General features: G+C 46.0%; 1 protein-coding gene across 5 annotated transcripts; it reads right to left on the bottom strand.

Moving 5' to 3' along the window:
* Positions 1 to 1,727: 1,727 nt before the first annotated feature.
* On the bottom strand, positions 1,728 to 19,146 carry TRNAU1AP (tRNA selenocysteine 1 associated protein 1). 5 transcript variants are annotated; one of them, XM_075114499.1, is made up of 10 exons: positions 18,962 to 19,146; positions 15,576 to 15,673; positions 14,686 to 14,785; positions 11,877 to 11,929; positions 10,378 to 10,509; positions 7,114 to 7,233; positions 5,505 to 5,667; positions 4,884 to 4,917; positions 3,843 to 3,948; positions 1,728 to 3,148 (listed from the first exon to the last, which is right to left on the bottom strand). In XM_075114499.1, exons 1-9 carry the CDS (start codon positions 18,986 to 18,988, stop codon positions 3,875 to 3,877), a joined length of 801 nt encoding a protein of 266 aa, XP_074970600.1. In that variant the 5' UTR covers positions 18,989 to 19,146; the 3' UTR covers positions 1,728 to 3,148; positions 3,843 to 3,874. The 5 variants fall into 5 exon arrangements, with proteins under 5 accessions (XP_074970600.1, XP_074970598.1, XP_074970597.1 ...); XM_075114497.1 differs by lacking the exon at positions 3,843 to 3,948 and adding an exon at positions 15,788 to 15,864 and having other exon boundaries at positions 18,962 to 19,078; XM_075114496.1 differs by lacking the exon at positions 3,843 to 3,948.
* Positions 19,147 to 19,864: the final 718 nt, after the last annotated feature.

Genomic DNA, 19,864 nt, shown 5'->3' with positions numbered 1-19,864 from the left:
GGATACGAACCTGTCTCCTGAAAACAGTGCGCATAACAGGAAATTTCTCTCCTCAGACACACAGAGAAAACACTGTTGCCAGCCGCCATCAGACCCCTCCACCATACACGGGGCTGCGCTGCTACAGACCCACGTTGGCTGAAGAAATGCTTTCAGACTCCTCATCCCACTGGAAGCTGGTCGGAATTTCTCTCAGGCCACCCCCTGTGCTTACTGTTAAGCTTTTAATTAAACACACGTTAATGGCAACTGGCCACCCTGCAGCCTTTGCAGCTTACGCTTTGGAAATCACCACTTCATGCCCAACAGGAATAACGCCCACGGCTTTCCAGCTCTGCAGTTGGCTAAATATTTTTCGGTCTCAAAGCTCAAACAGTAATCCGAGAGTCCCTGCAATTTAGAGTAATCTAGATTGGATCATCACATCTTCATCAAGTAACACAGTAACAATGTTTGAGTTGTTTTTGCAATTACTAGCAAACGCTGCATGCTGAAAGGCAGAATACTTCATAATCTCAGTTGCGCATTTTGATGTAATTTTCAAGAATTACATAATCCCAGTTGAGTTGTGACATCATCTGCCTTGGATTTCTTGCCTTTAGCACATAAAGATAAAAGCAGAATTTACCTTACTACACGGAGTCCTTGTCTTTCATCTTGTGTTACGCTAAATGGTAATTAATCAGGGCTTTTCCTGTAGCCATCCATGAGAAACAAAATCCCACACTCTGTTTAACTTGGATTCCAAAACACAAACCCTACAAAATCCAGGTGACCGGCTGTTTTGTAGCTCCACATGAAAGTCTCCTCTGTGCTTCAGATGCTGCAATAATGGCCAGGAGCTGAAAGTGAACATTAAGATGAATTAAGTGATACACAGAAAAAAGTGCAGAGATTAACAGCTCAGCAGAACCTTGGCTGAGGTCCTCACAAACAACCCCAAAAGGCTGGCTCACACATTAAGGGATTGTGGCCCAAAGCCTCACAACCACCTCCCTCCTAAAAGGAAATCCATGAGCTATTTTAAGGTCTGCAGCACCGGTAAAGTCTTCAGTGGGCAATCTTTGCCGGCCTCTGTGCTCTCCGCATAGGGGCCCAAGGGTCTGTATATACATATACAAACTCCGAGAGACTAGGGGATGCCACTTAGGACAGCCCAGACTCATCATTGCCAACTTCCTTTCCACCAAGACAAGCCCAAAAGAGGAGGATGAAGGGCATAGAGGGTAGCACTGCTGCAGCAGAGTAACAGAACGATCTAGAAAGTGTTTAACAGCAGAACATAAACGCCCGCTTCTTTACATCACCTCTGAAACGCTGCTCTATCACACAGGCACTTCCCAAGATGAGGGGCATCATCTGAGTGTTTGGCACCGCTGACCAGCTACATCAGAAGAAAAAAAGCACTCTGCTCTCTTCCACCTCTCCGCTGCCTCTGAAACGCTACCTGCACATGCAGGGAACATTAATTTCCTTAAATTCAGCGTAACGGAAGGTTAGGACACTGCTAACAGCCCACAGCACAGTCAGATGGACAGCAGGAGGAAAAATCCACAGCAGGTGAGAATGCAGGGGTCCAGCAGTTCTCTAGCTCCATTAGTTCAGAAACATGCTAGCTCCAGTGTATGTCACCGTTCCCCTCATATTCACAGCATGTTTACCATTGCCGTTGATAAAAAGACCACAGACTGACAAATATATCATAATTATGGACACAAACAAAGGTGTAGCAGAAGTAGGCTTTATGAAAGTATTCAAATTTTGAGGCAAATCTCTGCATCGACATGGGCAGGGAGGCAACTAAATGCTTTGCAGCAGCAATTTCAGTTACCAAACTATTCCTTGGATAGATGTTTATTACAGGTAGTTTCTCTGTTCCTATTTCTCCAAGAGTTTAAGGCACAAAAGCCTGAAAAGGGCTTATAACAGGTACATAAGTGCTATTCTTTTTGCTTTCACCTCTAATGCAACATAATATTAGCTTAAATATATTGCTTGTCCATCCAGCTTATACAACATCCAGTAGAAAACTGCTTTCCAGGTTAGCAACAATTTGTTGCACAATATATCACTTAGATTGCTCTGACCCGTTTTTGCTGCAAGATCTTCAGTTTCACCATATTCACTCTGACAGGACAGTGGAAGACGCTACGAAATCTTAACATCTTATTGAGACCATCAAGGTGTGTGCACAATGAAAAAAAGGCATGATACACAAAATAACATTTAAACAAGGTTGCTGGTAAAAGATTGCTTGACTGATGGGGAATGATTTCCTCATACACAGGTGGAGGCAAACCAAAGGTGTGAGAGACCACCAGGTAGAAGGCATCGGTCTGTAGTATTTTTATAGTGCTCCCTTCTGTCTTTACTCTCCAAAATGCTCTTCAGGTAGATTGCTTATGAATGGCGAGCTATCAACTTGCTAGCTCAAGATCACAGCTTAGGTTAAGCAGAACATAAGCCTTCATCTACATGGTTCTTTCCTGTGCTCAAGTTACAGCATCCTTACCCAGTCACTAGAAAGCTTTGGAGATATTTTAGTGGTATCCAACAATGATTTTTTAAAAGAACACATTTATGAGAGTTGGATCAAATGACTGAAAACAGTTAAATGGGCAGCAAAACAGAAAGATGGGCAGGAACCAAAATGCAAAGGGTGATTTTACTTAAAAGACCAACTTTTTTATTGTACGTTGGAGTAGAGTCTTTCCCCTGTGCCATCTCGTTGAAAGTTTATAAATTACAATTCCCAAGAAGTATTAAGAGTTCATTTCAAGACAAAAGGAATAAAACCGTTGCAGTTCTAACTTTCACCATGAATAAAAGTTACCATGATGCTCCTACGATACTCATTCTGTACAGGGAAGGCCACAGTCCTCCTGTACTTCGAGTAACAGACCTGGGTGGAGAAAGGGCCACCCCTCACTACTGCAGGATCCAGGTGCAGCGTAACAGTCCGGAGCGCACAGGCAGGCTTGTCACACAGACACAGTGCCTCAGCAACGAGGCTATAACACGGCTGGAATCTCTGACGAGACAGTGTCCAAGGGCTGCCAATGACAGTCCATCAAGGCATCGTAGAGTTCTTCACTCTGTTCCATAAACTGTTTATTTGCTTCATGGACATCCAACTGAGGCGTTGGATCTGAAGGAGGAAAGACAGACAAACAGGTCACATGCCAAAGGAGTTGGGAAAAACCCACGCCCCGTAAATGTGTTAGTTTTATTAAAAGAAATGTGGGGGGAGCCACAAAACATTCCCAGCACTTGCCCAATCACGAGCCTGACTCGATTAGCCCTAGTAAACCTTTCTGCAATGGGATAAGAACTAACTACATCCAAATATGTCCCTCCTTCGAGCGGTGATTGCCCCCATAGCAGAGTCAACAGAGAGAACGCATAACTGCACCTCGCAGCCCAGTGTAGCCACTTAAACTGCCAAAGAAAGTGGGCTGGCACTAAGGCACTGGACTGCAAAGTGGAGGAGCGGAGGCGCAGGCACACGTTCCGTTCTGCTCCCTCCACTACAGGGTCAGAGTGGATGGCTGGGGACGGTAGTGTCTTACGCTGCTGCAACAAGAGTCACCAGAGCTCATCTGCCAAAGCCTCGAACATCTCAAAGCATTTCACAGTTAGTAACCAAAGAAGGGCCAGTGACACCCAGCGAATTACGTATGATTATGTCCCCTATTTTACAGTTGGGAGAAATGTTTGTAAAGTGTTGTGGAGCTGGAGAGCAACCCAGCGGGTACAATTCCGCTGCTACCAATGCACACTTCACATTTCACAGAAATCGACTCCTCATATTCCCCAAACCACTTGTAGGATGTAAAGCTCACCTAACGACACCCGCAACCTAAAGCTCGGGTTGTCAGACTGGCACAACCACATGGGTTAGTACGCAGCGGTCAGAGTGCAAAGCAACGAGCCGACTGAACGGAAAATCTACAAAACACATCAGGAATAAAATGCTTGTAAATATGTTTGGTTTTAGCTACGTCGTGTTATAACACGTCACAGGAGAACGGGATTAAGAAAACAGAATGATACACTGGCAATACGGTGTTCCCGTTTCCTACAAATTTCAACATATTAATTTAATCAATGAGAAAAAGACACCCCAGAGATATTCTAACTATAGTACTGGTGTGTTAATTTCAGAGAAAGGAAAGCCCTCCTGTAATCCTTTTAAAAGCCATTAAGGGCTTTCCCATTGACATCGTTACCGATACCCACGGATCCTGTACAGGATCCAGCTGCTTTCTACTGTTACCTTGGGATTTAACAATTTTTTTAAAAGAAAAGAATAGGATAGACTACGTAGCGCGTATTCCACTCAAGACAGAAATTTGAAACTGCTAGTATAAAATGATTTTTTTCTTGCATCAATAAATGAAAACTGCTTGCATGTGTATCTAAAACCCCAGCATGGTTTAGTGGCCCATTTCAAGCAATGACTGCTATAGCAAATATTTTATCAGCGTGCTAACAAATATTATTTCTTTTTTAAACTAAAAGCACAATGGAATATCCTGGGCTTTAAATTCCAAGACTTTACAGAAAAACAGAATATCTACACGTTTTTTGTAGCACACCAGAAAAAAACACTTCAAAAAAGGATAAAAGTTTGAGTACTCTACTGTAGAAGATTAAAATCTCAGTGCTAGCAAAGTCAATTAGTTTCAGTCCTGACGAGGAACAGCAACTGTAAAATAAGGATGCAATTGCACTAGATGATAGCGAGCCACAAATTTTCTCAGGCCTCAGATTTACTCAAAGATAAAGGTATATTATACATTGAAATTAAGGGCCACTTTGAGAAAGACTATCTCTAATCAGTGCAGAACAGATAACTTCAGTATTGAATTCAAGACACGTACCTTCCAATGCATCCTCACCAACTTCTTCATATGTCTGCGAGGAAAAAAAAAAAACAACCCACCTTAGGTCAGCAGATATTTATCTTTTCTTTTATGAACATCATCTGTTGATTAATGCTGTCATATACTGACTTTTATATCTGACTGATTACGACAGAATTCTTCAAGCGTAAGGCCTGTGTTCTACTCCCAACAGCCTCCATGGGAGACATCCCACACCGAACTTCTAACAGAGGCAGCAGCTCTTGAAATCCCTGCGGTGCAGCGGGTGGCTGTCCTGATCTGTTTTATCCTCTAAAACAAGGCTCATAAAGGATCCCAGAAGGCAGCCTTAGCACTGTCTGTCCAACCACCCGCATCGAGAGAACCCTTCCAGCATGACAACTGTATTAAGAGACACTTTGTGCCCTCCAGACTTTTTTATCCTTCCAGTCCCGGCAATATCCCCCACACAAGGCAACAGTGCGCACCAGGGTCTGCTAAACAGTTTTGCTTCCCCATCAAATAGCTATATTAAGACCCCAGAGTTGAATATAAAATGCGCCCGTCACTGCATTGTAACCTATGCCGTGTTTCTGTGCTGACAGGTCACTGAAGAGCGAGTACGTCGCGACCTCCTACCTGCATTGTGCTCTGCGTGTATCCGTACTGGGGGTAGCTGTAGCTGTAACTGCCCGTGTTCTGGTCGTAGCCCCACTGGGCATAGTAGTTGTGATATTGTTGGTAATATTGGTTATAATTATAGTTGTACATCTGATTGTACTCCATTGGTTTCACACGATTACTTAAAAAAATAAAGCAGGAATAAGTTGCAAATAATGCAGAACAATTATGAAAAAAAGCGGTGAAATAGCTTAAGATACAATATGATACATAGACAAGGCTTGTCTAACATGCAAATTTCAGTCTTTAAAATATATTCACTATTTACTGCAGCAGCATTTATTGTTTGCAGAGAGAAAGAAGTGGTTTAAATTTAACGCCCTTTCCTGTATTCATATTCATCTTCATTAATAAACATTGCTTTTATTCTTTATGAGCAATTCAGTATCACTTCCTGGCTTTGGGAAGGGAAGAGTTCAGGACTTTGAGCATCAGTTTAGAATAATCCTGAACTGTGATCCAGATTCTTGGGTCCCTTTTGCCTTCTGATAAATACAATAAAGTTAAGTACTCTGCAGCTTCCTGAGACAAGGTACTGAGTCTTACTTTGCCCTAAGAGTTAAAGACTTAGAGCCTTGCAAAAGAACTGGGGTTTCCTTTAGTAAGAACGGACAAAAACCTCTCCCTTCTGCCGCTATCGTACAGAAGCCTAACCAACGACTGGTTGTCCCCACTCCCACTGAACTGGGTGGTCTTCAATGCACATGGTTGGAAGAGCGCATGAAGTAAAAACGACTACAGGTAATCAAAAAATGAACTTAAATAGCCTGTCAGCTGACTAAAATTCCCATTCCTTGCCATGAAGTGGCAGCATTCCCCAGGAACTGGGAATCTCACCTGATTATCAAGATTTGAAATAATGAGATGACAAATATTGTTTGGAAATGAAAATACGTCACACATAGAAGCTATGTCTAATGATGAAATTAGTGAGAAGTAGGAAGAGGGAAACATCAATCTTCTCACCACGATACACCCCCTTTTTCTGCTTTTCTCTTCCTTATCCCCCCAAGACTTCTGAGGTCACTGAAAACCTAAATATTATTCAAATAGGGAGCAATTACTATTATTTGTATTACCCTAGTGCTACGAGCCCCAAGTCAGACCAGGATCTCATTGTATCAGGTTCTGAACAAACACAGAAAAAAAAGTTAATCCCTGCCCCAAAAGACTTATATTTAGTAGACATTATAAGAGTATTAGCATGGTAATTGAGCTTTGCTATCCAGAAATCAATAAGCAGATTTAAACTATTTCAATTTAATGCAAAGGAACATATACTTTAAAAATAATCATATTTAAATACAGTGTGTGTACACGTGTGTGTATTTAATAATGGATACAAATAAAAACAGTGTAAAATGCTTAGACTTGATCTAATGTTTTAAGTTTTTTGAATTCCTGGGCATTCTGATACTCTAGCTACTTTACTATATTCGTGGGTATTCCTTCACTTTGTGATGGGAACACCCAGGAAACGTACCCAAACTACTAAAAGACATTTAAAAATACATGTGAGTTCACATCACAGTGCTCTTATATACCCGTCTGCTGCTCTTATACTCACGCTTTTGGTATAGCCACACTCAAGCGTACAGGTTTAGAGCCCAACCCCACAGCTCCTTGACACTCTGTCAGCGCTCTTTTCTGTTCCAGTTCATCCGTGAATTTCACGAACCCGTAACCTCTGCAGACATACAGAATAACTCACATAAAGCAAAAACGCCATGCCTTTTTTTTTCTTTTAATATTTACAGGGAAGTCAAAATTAGTTTTAAAAAACACAGCAAATGAGACACTTTTGCTAGGCCCGTCGCTGCTTCTAGTAGAGATTAAGTGATTCCGTCTTCCAGTTGCTTTGTATTATTTGCAAAATGCTTGAAACCACACGTCCAACTTTTGGCAGTACTCGCAAGGGCTTCACAAAAGTAAAGTAATTCTTGTGCCAGTGAATTCTGGGGAACTGGAAGTGAGCTGACACACGATGTGTCGAAATACATGATCAGACAGTAGCAAAGTCTCAAACCTATACTGGGAGGATACAGATAATCTAAACAGTTGCAAGTCAGCACAGGATTGACAAGATATAGGCACCGTTTCTAGCTAAAACTGCCCCGCTGTGAAGGAAAACCTTGCTTTTCTGTAGGATCGACTGAGATAAACTTTCCAATCACGTCCTTTTTTCAACAGGAAAATATTCCAACAGGCTTCCTGTCATTCCTAACAACGGCACGTCCCCATCAGCATTCTCAACGGCAGACCTGAAAACGAGCTCTTAACGTCAAGTTGCTAACACCTGCTCTGACAGCATGACTTGAACAGGGAGAGCACACGGCCACCAACCCCTCGGCTCTGGGGCAACCCTTCCCTGCAGTGCTAGCAGTACTGTATGTCAGCCAGACAGAAAATACTAATTCCCCCTCCATCCCCAAAGGTCCTTTGCGTGGGATTCTGATGCTGTAGTGAGTCAGAAGCAATGCAACAGCATCCAGGAGGGCAGTGCCAGGATCCCAAGATGGGATGGGCTGCCTCACGCAGCAGAAAGATCAAAGACTTAGGTGTGGGAGGGAAAGAGGAATCCATCTAGGTGAAGGAAGGAGTTCGGGAAGGAAAGGGCTTGCCTACCTGGGGAAAAGAACGAGCCGTAAGCAAGGGTGTAAATTTGCAGCATATTATCTATTCTGTGGGAACTCCTAAACACCAAGTAACACACTATTTTGAAAGTGGCATCACCTAGTAGTCGTAGTAGGCCCACACTGGAAGCTATAACAGAGCAGTGGGTGCTCCATAAAATGCAATATCGGGCATAGCAAGCTCTAGACACAAGTCCAAATACATATTTTGATACATACACACATGTATGTATGCGTACTCCTCACATACAGATGACCAAAGCAAAGCTCAGGCTTATCTACATAAACACTGGATAATTAAGCAAGAGCAAAACTCTACATGGGTGCGCATTCTGTTTAACTCGCCCTCTGCGAAAGGACTGTGGCAAATTACATCAGTGCAAGTCACCTTTTAAGTCAGTTTTAGGTGTCTGCACACAAAAGTGTGTAAGCTTCTAAGCTGCAACAAAGAGTCCTGCAGTCTTTTGCCTGGGACCAGGAGTTGTGTAAGTGAAACTGGGAATACTGGCAGTTCAAAATACAGACGGACAGATAAAGAGTTGGATGTAGTGTACAAGACTAGATGTTAGGTGAAGCAACGGAGACAGTGATTCTTCCAACTTCTCCAGACAGTTTTTCACATCGACGGCTAAACCAGACTTTAGTACAGACGAAAACCCACCAAGAAATATAATTTCTTCATGGCCAGGAACACCCTTGCAGACATTCTGTGCTGTCCCAGCGGTGAGGACAAGTCCCCCAGCCTGCACCCTCAGCAGAAAGCAGAGAAGCAGGCACAGCACTATGGCACCAGGCTCCAAGCTCCACTCTTGCCTGGACAAGAGGTGCTGGGAGGAGGCCTTCCTGATCGACCAGCCCTGGCTGGAAGGACCAGGGCTTTGCTAGGCACGTCCACAAGCCCCAAGTTCCTCTCTCACATCATGCTAACTCTTGCAGTTGCCTCAGCTTTGAGTAACTACACAAGTCACAACAAAGCCCCTGGCAGCAACACATGTCACTGCTAGGGGAGATAGCTGTGCTCTTCCTAGCCATAGGACTTTCAGTCCCTGCTCCTTCCCCGCTTCCCAAGCTACCACAGATACCCCTTCCCTGATGTCTGCACTTCAGAACAGTTCCCAAAGCTCAACTAACGGCCCAAGCTGCTTCACCCAACGCCTTTTTGTAGGCAGATTGAAGCAGCTGCAGCGAAACAAGAACTGGTGGGTTTACACCTCTGAGGACGAGGAGGCACCCAGAGCCTACCGTGGCGGTGTCTGTCTCAGGTGAGGTGGCACTAACAGCCAGAGTTACTGAGCAGCTCTGCAAGAGGTTCACGTTGCACATTAAGAAGAACTTAATTACTAGGGAGGCAGTGCAGCACTGTAACAGGCTGCCCAGACAGGTTGTATTATCTCCATCGCAGGAGGTTTTCCAGGCTGCACAGTTCATGGCTGACCTGATCTAGCACTGGCAGCAGTCCTGTGCAGAGTGGGAAGTTGGACATGAGACCTCCAGAGCTTCCTTTGAACCAACATGTCTAAGACTGAGAAACCTCATGTGAGAAAGACGGGAGATCTACAGCCATTCTCTAAGTCTTACCACAACATTCTTACAGGTATTATATCAGAATATTGTGGTTCATTGAAGCCACATTCTGTTTTGAAAACAAGGATGCTCACCAGCTGGTCCCTCTTCTAGGAAAACACAGTTTCATTTTGTGCTATTTAGAAAATGTTTTAATAACATTAAAAACCCAACTTTCTGACATCTGTTTTTGGTGAGACATTTCCAGTAAAGATGAACAAGGCAGCTACTGCGTACTTGAAAATGAATCATAGGCTTTGTTTGCCATACCCTATTTGAAACAAAAACCTGTAAAGCTTTCACAGGAAATATACTCAATAGCCTAAAGACTCTACAAGCACAATTCCATCTGGAAGTCCAGGGAGACTGTTTCAAGATTACTTAGACATTTTTCAGCATTTTTAGAAGTGCAATAACATACTGCCAACACACAAGAGGCGTGATACCAACAGAGGAGTGGCAACACGCGGTGGTGACTATCAAAACCCAACGCTGTAGCCTGAATATCTGAGAATATTGTATTTTTAGATAACTAAAATCTAAGCTGATACACTATTCTGTCTCTCTTGCTGTTTTATCTCCTTCGTGGTGCTGCATGTGAAGTGAAAGGAAAGAATGAATAAAAGATTACTTACTTGGATACTCCTGCCTGGTCCAAAACAACTTTTCCACCTCTACACGATGGATAAACTTTAACAAAAAATTCATATAACATGCCATCATCCACATCAGGAGTCAGGTCTCCCACAAAAAGGGAATATTCTGGACTAAAGAAATCAAAAGAAAAATTCTTAAGTTCAACCATACAAAAAAACCCAGGTGTGCTGAGTGACAGCTAACATTTAACCTAAACATTAGACTTCAGAGAAAAGCAATACTAAAGGACCATTTAATGGATACGTTAGTGTTGTCTGTTAAGTTGCTTAGGTGACTAAAATTTTTATTGACACTGCTTTTTCAAGGTAATCAAGCAACACAACCCATCTACTCAATACTGCTTTTTATTTAAAACAGAATTTTATTTTTTAGTTCTCCCAGGATCTCTCTGGATTTCTAATACGGCAAGAAAACATTAACATATTATTGATAGATTTGCTATTTCCCATATATTGCTCTTAAATTATAATACACGAATTAAGATACTTCGATGCTAGAAAGTTTAAATATCTTAAAAGACACTCCTGACAAATCTGCTGTGCCACACAAAAGGTAAAGCATAAAACTGAGAGGCAGTCTAAGTTATCCTCCCTCTGCTAAAGAGTCGCAGGGAAGCTGCTGGAATCAGAAAGGCTATGTTATCCACCTGTATTTCCAGAGCAAATGGAACCATAAGAATTAGTTACCAGATGTGAATCTCATTCTTGGTCCCATCTGTTGCGCCTTGATTCTAATCTAAAAAAGTTTTTGTGTTGTTTTTTTTAATTATTTTTTTAAAATAAAAAGTTTAATAATCTGAAATAAAAATATAGTTATTGAGATATGACTAACACTACCCTAATAAACCGCAGGGCCGTGTTGCCTTCACCCTCATACACGCCTGCCTGAGCACCTCCTGGTGTTATTATGCCTTCAACTGCGTAAGCGTTTCTGGGCCGGCGTTATGAAAGGTGCTCACACCACCCAATCCCAGGAGCCTCATTCAGCCCGTCTGTCTCCTTACGCACCTTCTGCCGCCAGTGGAGAAAGATGGGCTCCTCCAGAGGGCAACTGAGAGCACCCTTCTCTCTCTTTGCTGACTGCTGTGGTACTCTAGCCAGTTAAGCCAGGTGCTGTGAAACCACTGCATTTATCTCTGGGTGCTAAGCACATTCACGGCATTATATAGCATTATGATGGGATGCATCCTCAGATACACAGAAAGCGCTAATGCGCTACAGCACCACAAATATCTACACCGTGTGCCAAGGCAGTTTAATGTAATCCACATTTTTAATTACGAGATTTAGTTATCTGGCACTGCTAGGCAAAATGGTATAAATTTTAGTTGTGTGCATCTCATGAGTGCTCTCCCATTCAAATGTGCTGGCTGTACGTCTCATCCGGCAACGATGAACTTGTGGGTTTGCATATTTTGAATACTTTTTGCAAGGCAATAGACGAAAGCAAAACTAGTATTTGAATATTGAGCGTTTACCTGTTATCGGGCTGTTTTCCATACGTTGCATAATTCAATTTAAATCGCTTTGCCTGAAACAAGGCAAAAATGAATCCATACATTCAAATGTTCTCATGTGAATCCAAACAATTAGGAAAAAATACAATGACCTTATTTTACACGACTTGCTGAATGCTGACAGAAGCCCCATGCCACCAGGTCAGCCAGTTCAAGTATCGAGGACATTTTTGACTTCGGTGCAGCTATAATAATGAAAATCAGCAAAGAAACTGCACCAAAAGGTTTGGCCTGTCTTTATTTCACCAGTTTATAAAGCTAGAGGTGAACCTTACATAGCATCAAATTTTTCTATCTTTAAGGAAGACAAGAAAACAGAGAAAATACAAATATTAAATGACTTCTAATTTTAAGGTCTTAAAATGAAATGACAGCACGGAGTGTTGGACATTTGTGATTTACAAGAATTCTGGAAGACCAGAATCTGCCACCCTGGAAAATGGAATCAATCCCTGAGCCTGAAGTCTGGCTAACTACTTTGCTCTGGATGATGTGCTCATTTAGTAAGGTCCAAATTGAAGGTTTTTCTGAAAGCCTTACCTGTCATCGGACACTGGAGGCCTCCCTAAACTTTGCACCTGGTTTTCTCTTTAAACAAGTTTCCCAGAGCCTAGATTTGTGCCCACTGGCACATCTGGAATTCCCCGCTCCCATCGTACCAGAGTTCAGCAACTTGTGCCCAACTCACATGTAAGTCTAGACTAAGACTGAAGGAGAAGCTGGTCTCCTGTCTCAAAATCCCGAGGGTCTCAGTCCCATGGGCACGAAGCTTAGCCCACAATGACCCGAGCAGGCTCACGCAGGGTGCCATGGTAATTGCTATTTTCTTCTGTAACATGCCTGACAGAGGAAGAAGCAAAGGGCTGCACTCCTTTACAAGAACACTGGTGGCAGAACTCACCCAGAGAGTGGAAGACCTAAGCTGGATTCCCTCGTCAGCTCGAGGGGCTTCAAAACCATTTTTCTGTCTCCCAGAGGGCTTCCAAAGCAGATATCCCTCCGCACTACGCAGTGCTGTAGCAAGAACTCAAGGGGAATTCGGCCAAAGAAAGGAAGCCTACTGTGAGTCCATAACCTAGAGATCAGAACGTTTTTTTTAGCGCAGCGGAGAGCCTGCACCTTGGATGATGTATTTTCTTCCCTCAAAGATAGCGTAAATAATTCTTGGGAAATAGAGCAAAGACTTCTCTCTAGGCTATAATCATGATCCTTGCATGCTTGCATCCACTGGTGCACAGTGGTACACAATTCCTTCTGTGGATCATTTACAAGCTAACGCAACATTTAGATTTCACTTTGAAGCACTTTCATCTTTTTCTTTTTTTGTGGATTTCGCTCTTCATTGCAATATTTTGGGTTTAAAATCCATAAGGGACCTGAGAGTACTTCCACTCAAATGGGAACTGGGGACACTAATTCTGTAAGAGACAGCAACAGCACCACAGAACTCTGTTACTCCTTTGGCTGATTCAGTGTTTAAAAATAAATAAAAGAGTGAGCCACATTCCGTTTTCTGCAAACAAGAGAAAAAAGTATCTAAATGCAAGAGATGAGCTGGACAGTTGCCTGCTGAGCGTACTGCTTGAGGCTGCCTACGCTGGATCTCAGTCTGACATCTCTAATTCTCTCCATGCGTTATGTAAATCATCCCTCTACGCAACACCGCATTTCGAATTAAACTGTGGATAAAGGCGGGTATTCCCAAAAGCAAACTTCAATTATTATCTGACTCCTTGCAGGAGCTGCTCTCTGTCCCTCTCTAGTGACTATAGAAGGCATCCAGGAAGATTAGCTTCCCTTAATTTTGGGCTCTGATTTGCAGCATCAGGGCATATTAAACAGGATGGGTGAAACAGATACCTCCAGGCCTCTCACCTACCCGTTCACAGGGGACGCTGTCCTCTCAGGAAGGTTGGCCAAATAGTTCAGGGAACAACACCTGAACTTCCCTGTTTCCTACTCAGGGTATTAACTACGCTGAAACAGGCATCAATTTACCTCACCATATCACACTGTAACTGAGGTGATTCAAGGGCTGCTTTATGAACCAGTCATCCTAGCTACCACAGCCAACTCCTGTGGGTTCAAGGGACAGCTGTGTCAGCCGTCCCATTTTAATCTACTACACATTCGAGTCAACATCCTAAAATTAGCCTCTACAACTATTCCTCCTCTTCTTCCTAACCCCCTAGCTTTCATGTATCCAGGACATTTGTCGTGTATTGCAATTATACAATGGACTAGCTATTTCTCCACTGTAAATAGGTTTGAATAACTTCTGTTTGCTAAGGGCCAAGAGTAATGCCATGCTTCAAAGTCATTTTCTCTTGCAAATCAAAGTTACTCAAAACTCAGTGTGAATGGGCAAGTTCATCTTGTACATATGTAACAACATATACACTGTAACAAATTCATATGGAACTACAAACAGAGAGAGACGGAAGGACTGTGGTAGGTATACTACATCTATTTTTCCATTGTGATTCTCTGCTGTCTTATTAGTCCAACTTTGGTAACAGTAGAAAGGCTCAGAAGTACAACAGCTCTACACCTGGATTTCATCCAGCCATTCACACAGAAATTAGTATTTTCTCCAACAACTTTCTGAGAAAGAACATGAGTAGTTTTATGCTCATTCATTTAACTCTAAAGAAAAGAAGAATCCCAGTTTACTAACTATGAATTTGCCTGTAATTATTCAAAACACAGATTCTACACTATCTATTCCTGCCCAGTTTTGGTTCTCCACTGGCTGATTTCATTTACTTACCGGTGTAGCACCAGGAAGCGGTTTTCCATTGATTTTGTGTAAACATTTCTCTGCAGTAGCTAGATCTGCAAATTCTACAAAGCAATAGCCTGCTGGAATTCTGAACATACGACACAGGAGAGGAGAGAGAAAGAGTTCAGATTTAAAACACATTTGGGGAAGAATATTGTACTTTCAGATAACTGGTAGGAAACTTGTGTTACAGTTGTGATACAATTTCTTTTTCAAAGTATAAACATTAGCTACCAAAAAGAAGCTAGCTAAGTAATCTTGGATCTCCAGTACAGGGACAGCCTCTACTTACCAGTAAGTCATATCAACGTAAGCACTCAGAAAACAGTTTTGCTCAGTTAGCTTTCCTTGACTACATAAATTTTCCCACCCAAGTTTCCCACCCAAGTTTAAACAGCTGAAAACTGAAATTACAACATTTACAAGAACACAAAATTACTTTATCCTACTTAGTCACTAATTTTGTTCCAAAAGAACTCAAAGGGTCCTCATATGGCTCCTGAAGTCAGACCTCCCACCTCCGCCAGCATCACGGCACGGCACTAGTGCAGCGATGAACAAGGACCAGTCACTGAAGCCTTCAGCCCTGGAGGTGCAATTCCCAGAGGGACTGTACCGCATACATATGCTGCTCCGAAGGAGCACTGAAGCACTGTGGGATGAGGGCCAAACCTCTGTTTGTTGATGGGGAGGTCAAAGAGGCAGCAATTGCCCTCTCTGTTGCTATCATCAATATACCCATATTGTTGGCAGCAACGGTGAAAGCTCAAAGGGACAATCACTGTCACATGGACAGTGACTGCGGTGATGGGCAGAGGGCAAATGGTTCAGTCCAAATGCACTGGTAGAACAAACTGAGAACAAGCATAAACAGTTACCCTGTCAACCTGTTTCGAATGATTTTTACACTCAGTACAAGCTCTCCCATGGTGGCAAAGGCTCTTGAAACAAAGTTTTCATCCATATATGGCTCCAGCTACAAAAGCAAAAAAAAAAAAAAGTTAGACTGGGGCATCTACAAAAAGGAGAATATATGTGTCAATGCCACCCTAAGCAGTTAAAACATTATTGAGAAGTATTTTACCCTTACACTTCAAAAAGAAGACTCATTTAAGAGGGTCGATGCCACTCAAAACCAGCAGGCATGCATGAACCAGGCTCAACAGTCTGCAAAGTGGAACCCAAGAGACAGCATGAATTTCAGAGAACAGGGAGCTTTCACAGAAGGACAAAAGCCACTCAGAAACATACAGCAACAAACTGAGCGTTCACTACACAGAGCGGGGGATAGGGAGATGGCAGGCTCCTTCTCTGTCTGCAAATGGAGGTTGGGCCAGTGCTGTTGGTACACAGGCACAGCACAGCGCCGGGTGCCCGGACGAACGGGTGGCATGCGTTGGGTAACACAGCCCCCATCGAGCCGCGGTAAGGGGTTTGCAGAGCCGCATCTACCTCACCCAACTGTGGAGATACGCAGGGCAGCGCTTGGAGGGGAAAGCTCTAATCGCGCCCCGCAGTCGGTCTGTGCTTTGTACGGCATGCGGGTGCGCCGACCATGTTTGTGTCGTGGGTGAGAGGGTGGCACTGTGCACGCCAGAGCGTGTGTGAAGCACAGGGCAGCAGTACTGTGTGAGGGAACACGCTGGAGGGCGGGTGTCTGCATGGTGCAAGTGATTGGAAAGTATGAAACGGCACTGCAATTTGGACCAAATACATGATGAAGGTTCCAAGGGAAAAGGATTCCTCTCTCTGTGTAATAGAAAGTGGAGGAGGGAACTAACCAAAATTCAGGTTTTGTGCAGTGCACGTACTGATGGGGAGCGCTGTGTGTGACAGCTAACGTGAGGCTGGGGTGTGCGGGAAACACATATAGCTCCATATACAGAAGTATATATACCTGTGTGAGTATGACAGACGGCCTTGTGGTAACTGACAGCCCTCGAGTGTGTTCGTGTGTCTGTCAGGTACCAGGTGGTTCTGTCACTCGCGTGCGTGACAGAAGGTGCAGGCTTGTGCAGTGTCTGGTAGTGGGTAACCAGATTGCACTCACACGTGCAAACGGTGGCAGATGCCCTGCGGAGGTGTGAGTGTAAAGCAGAAACGACTCCGTTATGTGTGCCAAAAGCAGGAGGCAGCGTTACTCTGTGCAGACACGCCATGCAAAGGGTGATCCTGTGGTGTGTGTGTATACAGGAAAGCCAGACTCATAAAGGCAACAGGTGACTGTTGCTTGGGTATGTACGTGTGTGTTCCAAGGAGCAGCGCCTGCTTGTGAGAGAGGTGACTGAAAAATGAGCGGTGGGAGACAACCCTTTGTGTGGGTAAAGAGAAAAGGGCCTCTACAGAGTGTGTTTGCATGAGTGGCAGGCAGTGGAAGACTCACTGATGTGTCAGCGTACGTGTGCAACGCAAAGGCAAACCAGGTGTGAGTGTGTGTCTAAGAGAGAAGCAGCCAGCAATGTGCTGGGTTGTGTGTATACACACCTGAGAGAGGCTGAGAAAGCCTACAGGGTGCGTGTGTGTGTGCAAGCAGGACTAGGCAACATGCTGGTGTGAGTCTGCAGGAAAGAGGCTGGAGAAAGATGTGCATGCAAGGAACAGGCAACACGGACACTGAGTCACACTAGTGTAACTGCAGACGCACGCCTGTACGTCCGTGCAGATGTACACAAGCGCGCGTCAGGCAGCAAGGACACTACGACACAGCGGTATGATAGCATGTGTGACTGTGTAAAAGCGGCAGGCAGCGCAGATGCTACAACATGACCACATATATACAGGCAAAGCACTACAATGCGCTGGGTGTGAGTATGCATACGTAAGCGTGTGTGAAAGCATGTGCGTACAGCGGCAAGTGGTGAGGGACACAGGTGCATGAGTATGAGGGCGTACGCAGTGTGTGTGAGGGGCAGACAGGAAGGAATGCTGTGGGGTGCATATGTGTGCCCACAGTGTGCACCTGAGCAGGTGGCAAGTGATGCCCTGGGGTGAAGAAGCACCTGTGAGTGTGAGTGTGCTGCCAGGTACACACACAAGCAGGAAAGAGGGGAATACTGGGGTGCATAAGTGCTTACGAGTATGTGTGTGTGTGTAGGAGAGATCAAATCCTTCTAAGCATGTGAGCATACCCACAGGTGTGTGCGTGTGTGGGGTGAGTAGCGAGGGATGCTCTTGGGTCGGTGCATACAAGTACGGGAGTGCAAGTAAGTGTAAGTGCCTGTAAGTGTGAGCGCAAGCGTGTCAGCACGAGCGTGAGTGTGTGAGCGTGAAAGTGCCTCAGAACATATGCCCACAAGCATGTAAGTGCCTACAAGCATGTGAGCATACAAGCCAGCACATAAACCCTAGAAGCAAGCACGTGAACATGCTAGTGAGTGTGTAATGAGCGTGTAAGTGCCTAAGAGCATGAGCATGGGACGTGTGAGAACACGGCAGTGCCCACGAGTGTGCCTGCCTGCCAGCTTGAGCGCAGGCACCAGGGGACACGGGTGTAAGTGCCACGAGTGTGCCTGTGACCCTGGCTGCGGGCAGGCAACGAGGGTCACTCTGGGGTGTGTCTCTAAGTGTGTCTGTGAGCGTGTAACTGCCCACAAACATGCCCACTGCACCGAGGTTAGTGTCTCTGAGTGTGTGTTTGTGTCAGCATCTGTGAGTGTGCATGTCAGCCTGTGTGAGCCTGCCAGCGTGCACAGGAGCGTGTGCGCGTGAGGGTGCCAGTCAGCTCGGGCATTATGTGTGCGTCAGAGTGTGTGAGGGTCCGTGAGGCTGTGTCAGTGTGGGGTGTCAGTCAGTCAGTGGGTGCGAGGGTGTCAGCCAGTCAGTCAGCATGAGGGCGTCAGTCGGCGTGAGAGTGTCAGTTAGCTCGGGAGTTACGTGTGTGTGTCAGTATGAGGGTCCACGAGGCTATGTCAGTGCATCAGGGCGTCAGTGCAAGGGTGTCAGTCAGCGTGAGGCTGTCAGTCAGCTCGGGAGTTATGCGAGTGTGTGAGGGTCCGTGAGGCTGTGTCAGTGCGTCAGGGTGCCGGTGCGAGGGTGTCAGCCAGTCAGTCCGTCAGTGTGAGGGTGTCTGTCGGTCGGTCGGCGTGAGGGTGTCAGTCAGTCAGCCGGCGTGAGGGTGTCAGCCGGCCGGTCAGTCAGTCAGCGCGCCCCAGCCCGCCGCCGCCCCGGGGCCGGCCGCCCCGGCCGCTGCCCTCCCGCCTCCGCCGGCCAGGCCGCCCCCTGCCCGCCTCACAAAGCCCCGCGCGGGTCCCGGCCGGACACTCACGTCCCCCATCCACAGGCTGGCGGCCATAATGCTCCCGCAGGCCCCGGGGCGGGCTCAGCGGGGCCGCGGCTTTCGCCTCCCGGCTCGGCCCCGCCGCCGCCGCCGCCGCCGCCGCCGCCGGCGCCGCCTCACCCCGAGCCCGCGGCCCGCTCCGCCGCCGCGCTGCCGCGCCGCCTCCTCCGCGGCGCCCGGCGGGCGGAGAGAGCGGCGCCCCCGCCGCCACGGGCGCCCCGGCCGGCGGCAGCGCCCCCTGCCGGCAGGAGGAGCGCCGCTGGGGCGCGGGGGCGGTGCAAGATGGGGGCGGGTGTGAGGAGGGGGATGAGGGGTGGATTTGGGGGCTCCTTGAGGGGGTTTTGGGGCTCCTTGAGGGAGTTTTGGGTTGCTGGAGGTGGTTTGGGGCGCGGGGAGGTGTGGGGGTGCTTGGTGGGGCCGCGAGGAGGCATGAGGTGAGGGGTAAGCCAGGGTGGAGGGGTGTGAGATGAGGGGTCCAAGGCTGGAGACTGGGAGGAGGAGGAGGAGGAGGAGGAAGGGGCTGAGGGGCGATGGAGAGGGGGCGTGGATGGATCAATGAGACAAGCTGGACCAGGAAGGCTGGTCAAGGCTGGGTGAGACCATGCAGGGGCTGGGGTGGGGGACAGGGAAAGGGGTGGTGAGGCCGGGAGCCAGGGCAGGGGGAGATGGTGGCCCCAGGAGAAGGTCTGTGTCTTAAAGTGCATGGAAAACTAGCCAGCCAGGCTGCCTGCATGGCCTCGAGAGGGGCCAGCACTGGGGTCTCCATTAACACCTCTGTTCCTCAAGTCTTTCTGTAAAGGGACAGTGAGTTTCTGGCCCCTTTAATGGGGCAAGAAAATGAGGCCTGTTGCGTACTCCGAAGTTTCACATGTGAGGAGACCAATACAACAA

The sequence above is a fragment of the Phalacrocorax aristotelis genome, chromosome 20, assembly GCF_949628215.1.
Source record: "Phalacrocorax aristotelis chromosome 20, bGulAri2.1, whole genome shotgun sequence".
In the NCBI taxonomy this organism is placed as follows: domain Eukaryota; kingdom Metazoa; phylum Chordata; class Aves; order Suliformes; family Phalacrocoracidae; genus Phalacrocorax; species Phalacrocorax aristotelis.
This window is presented reverse-complemented; position numbering and strand designations above follow the sequence as displayed.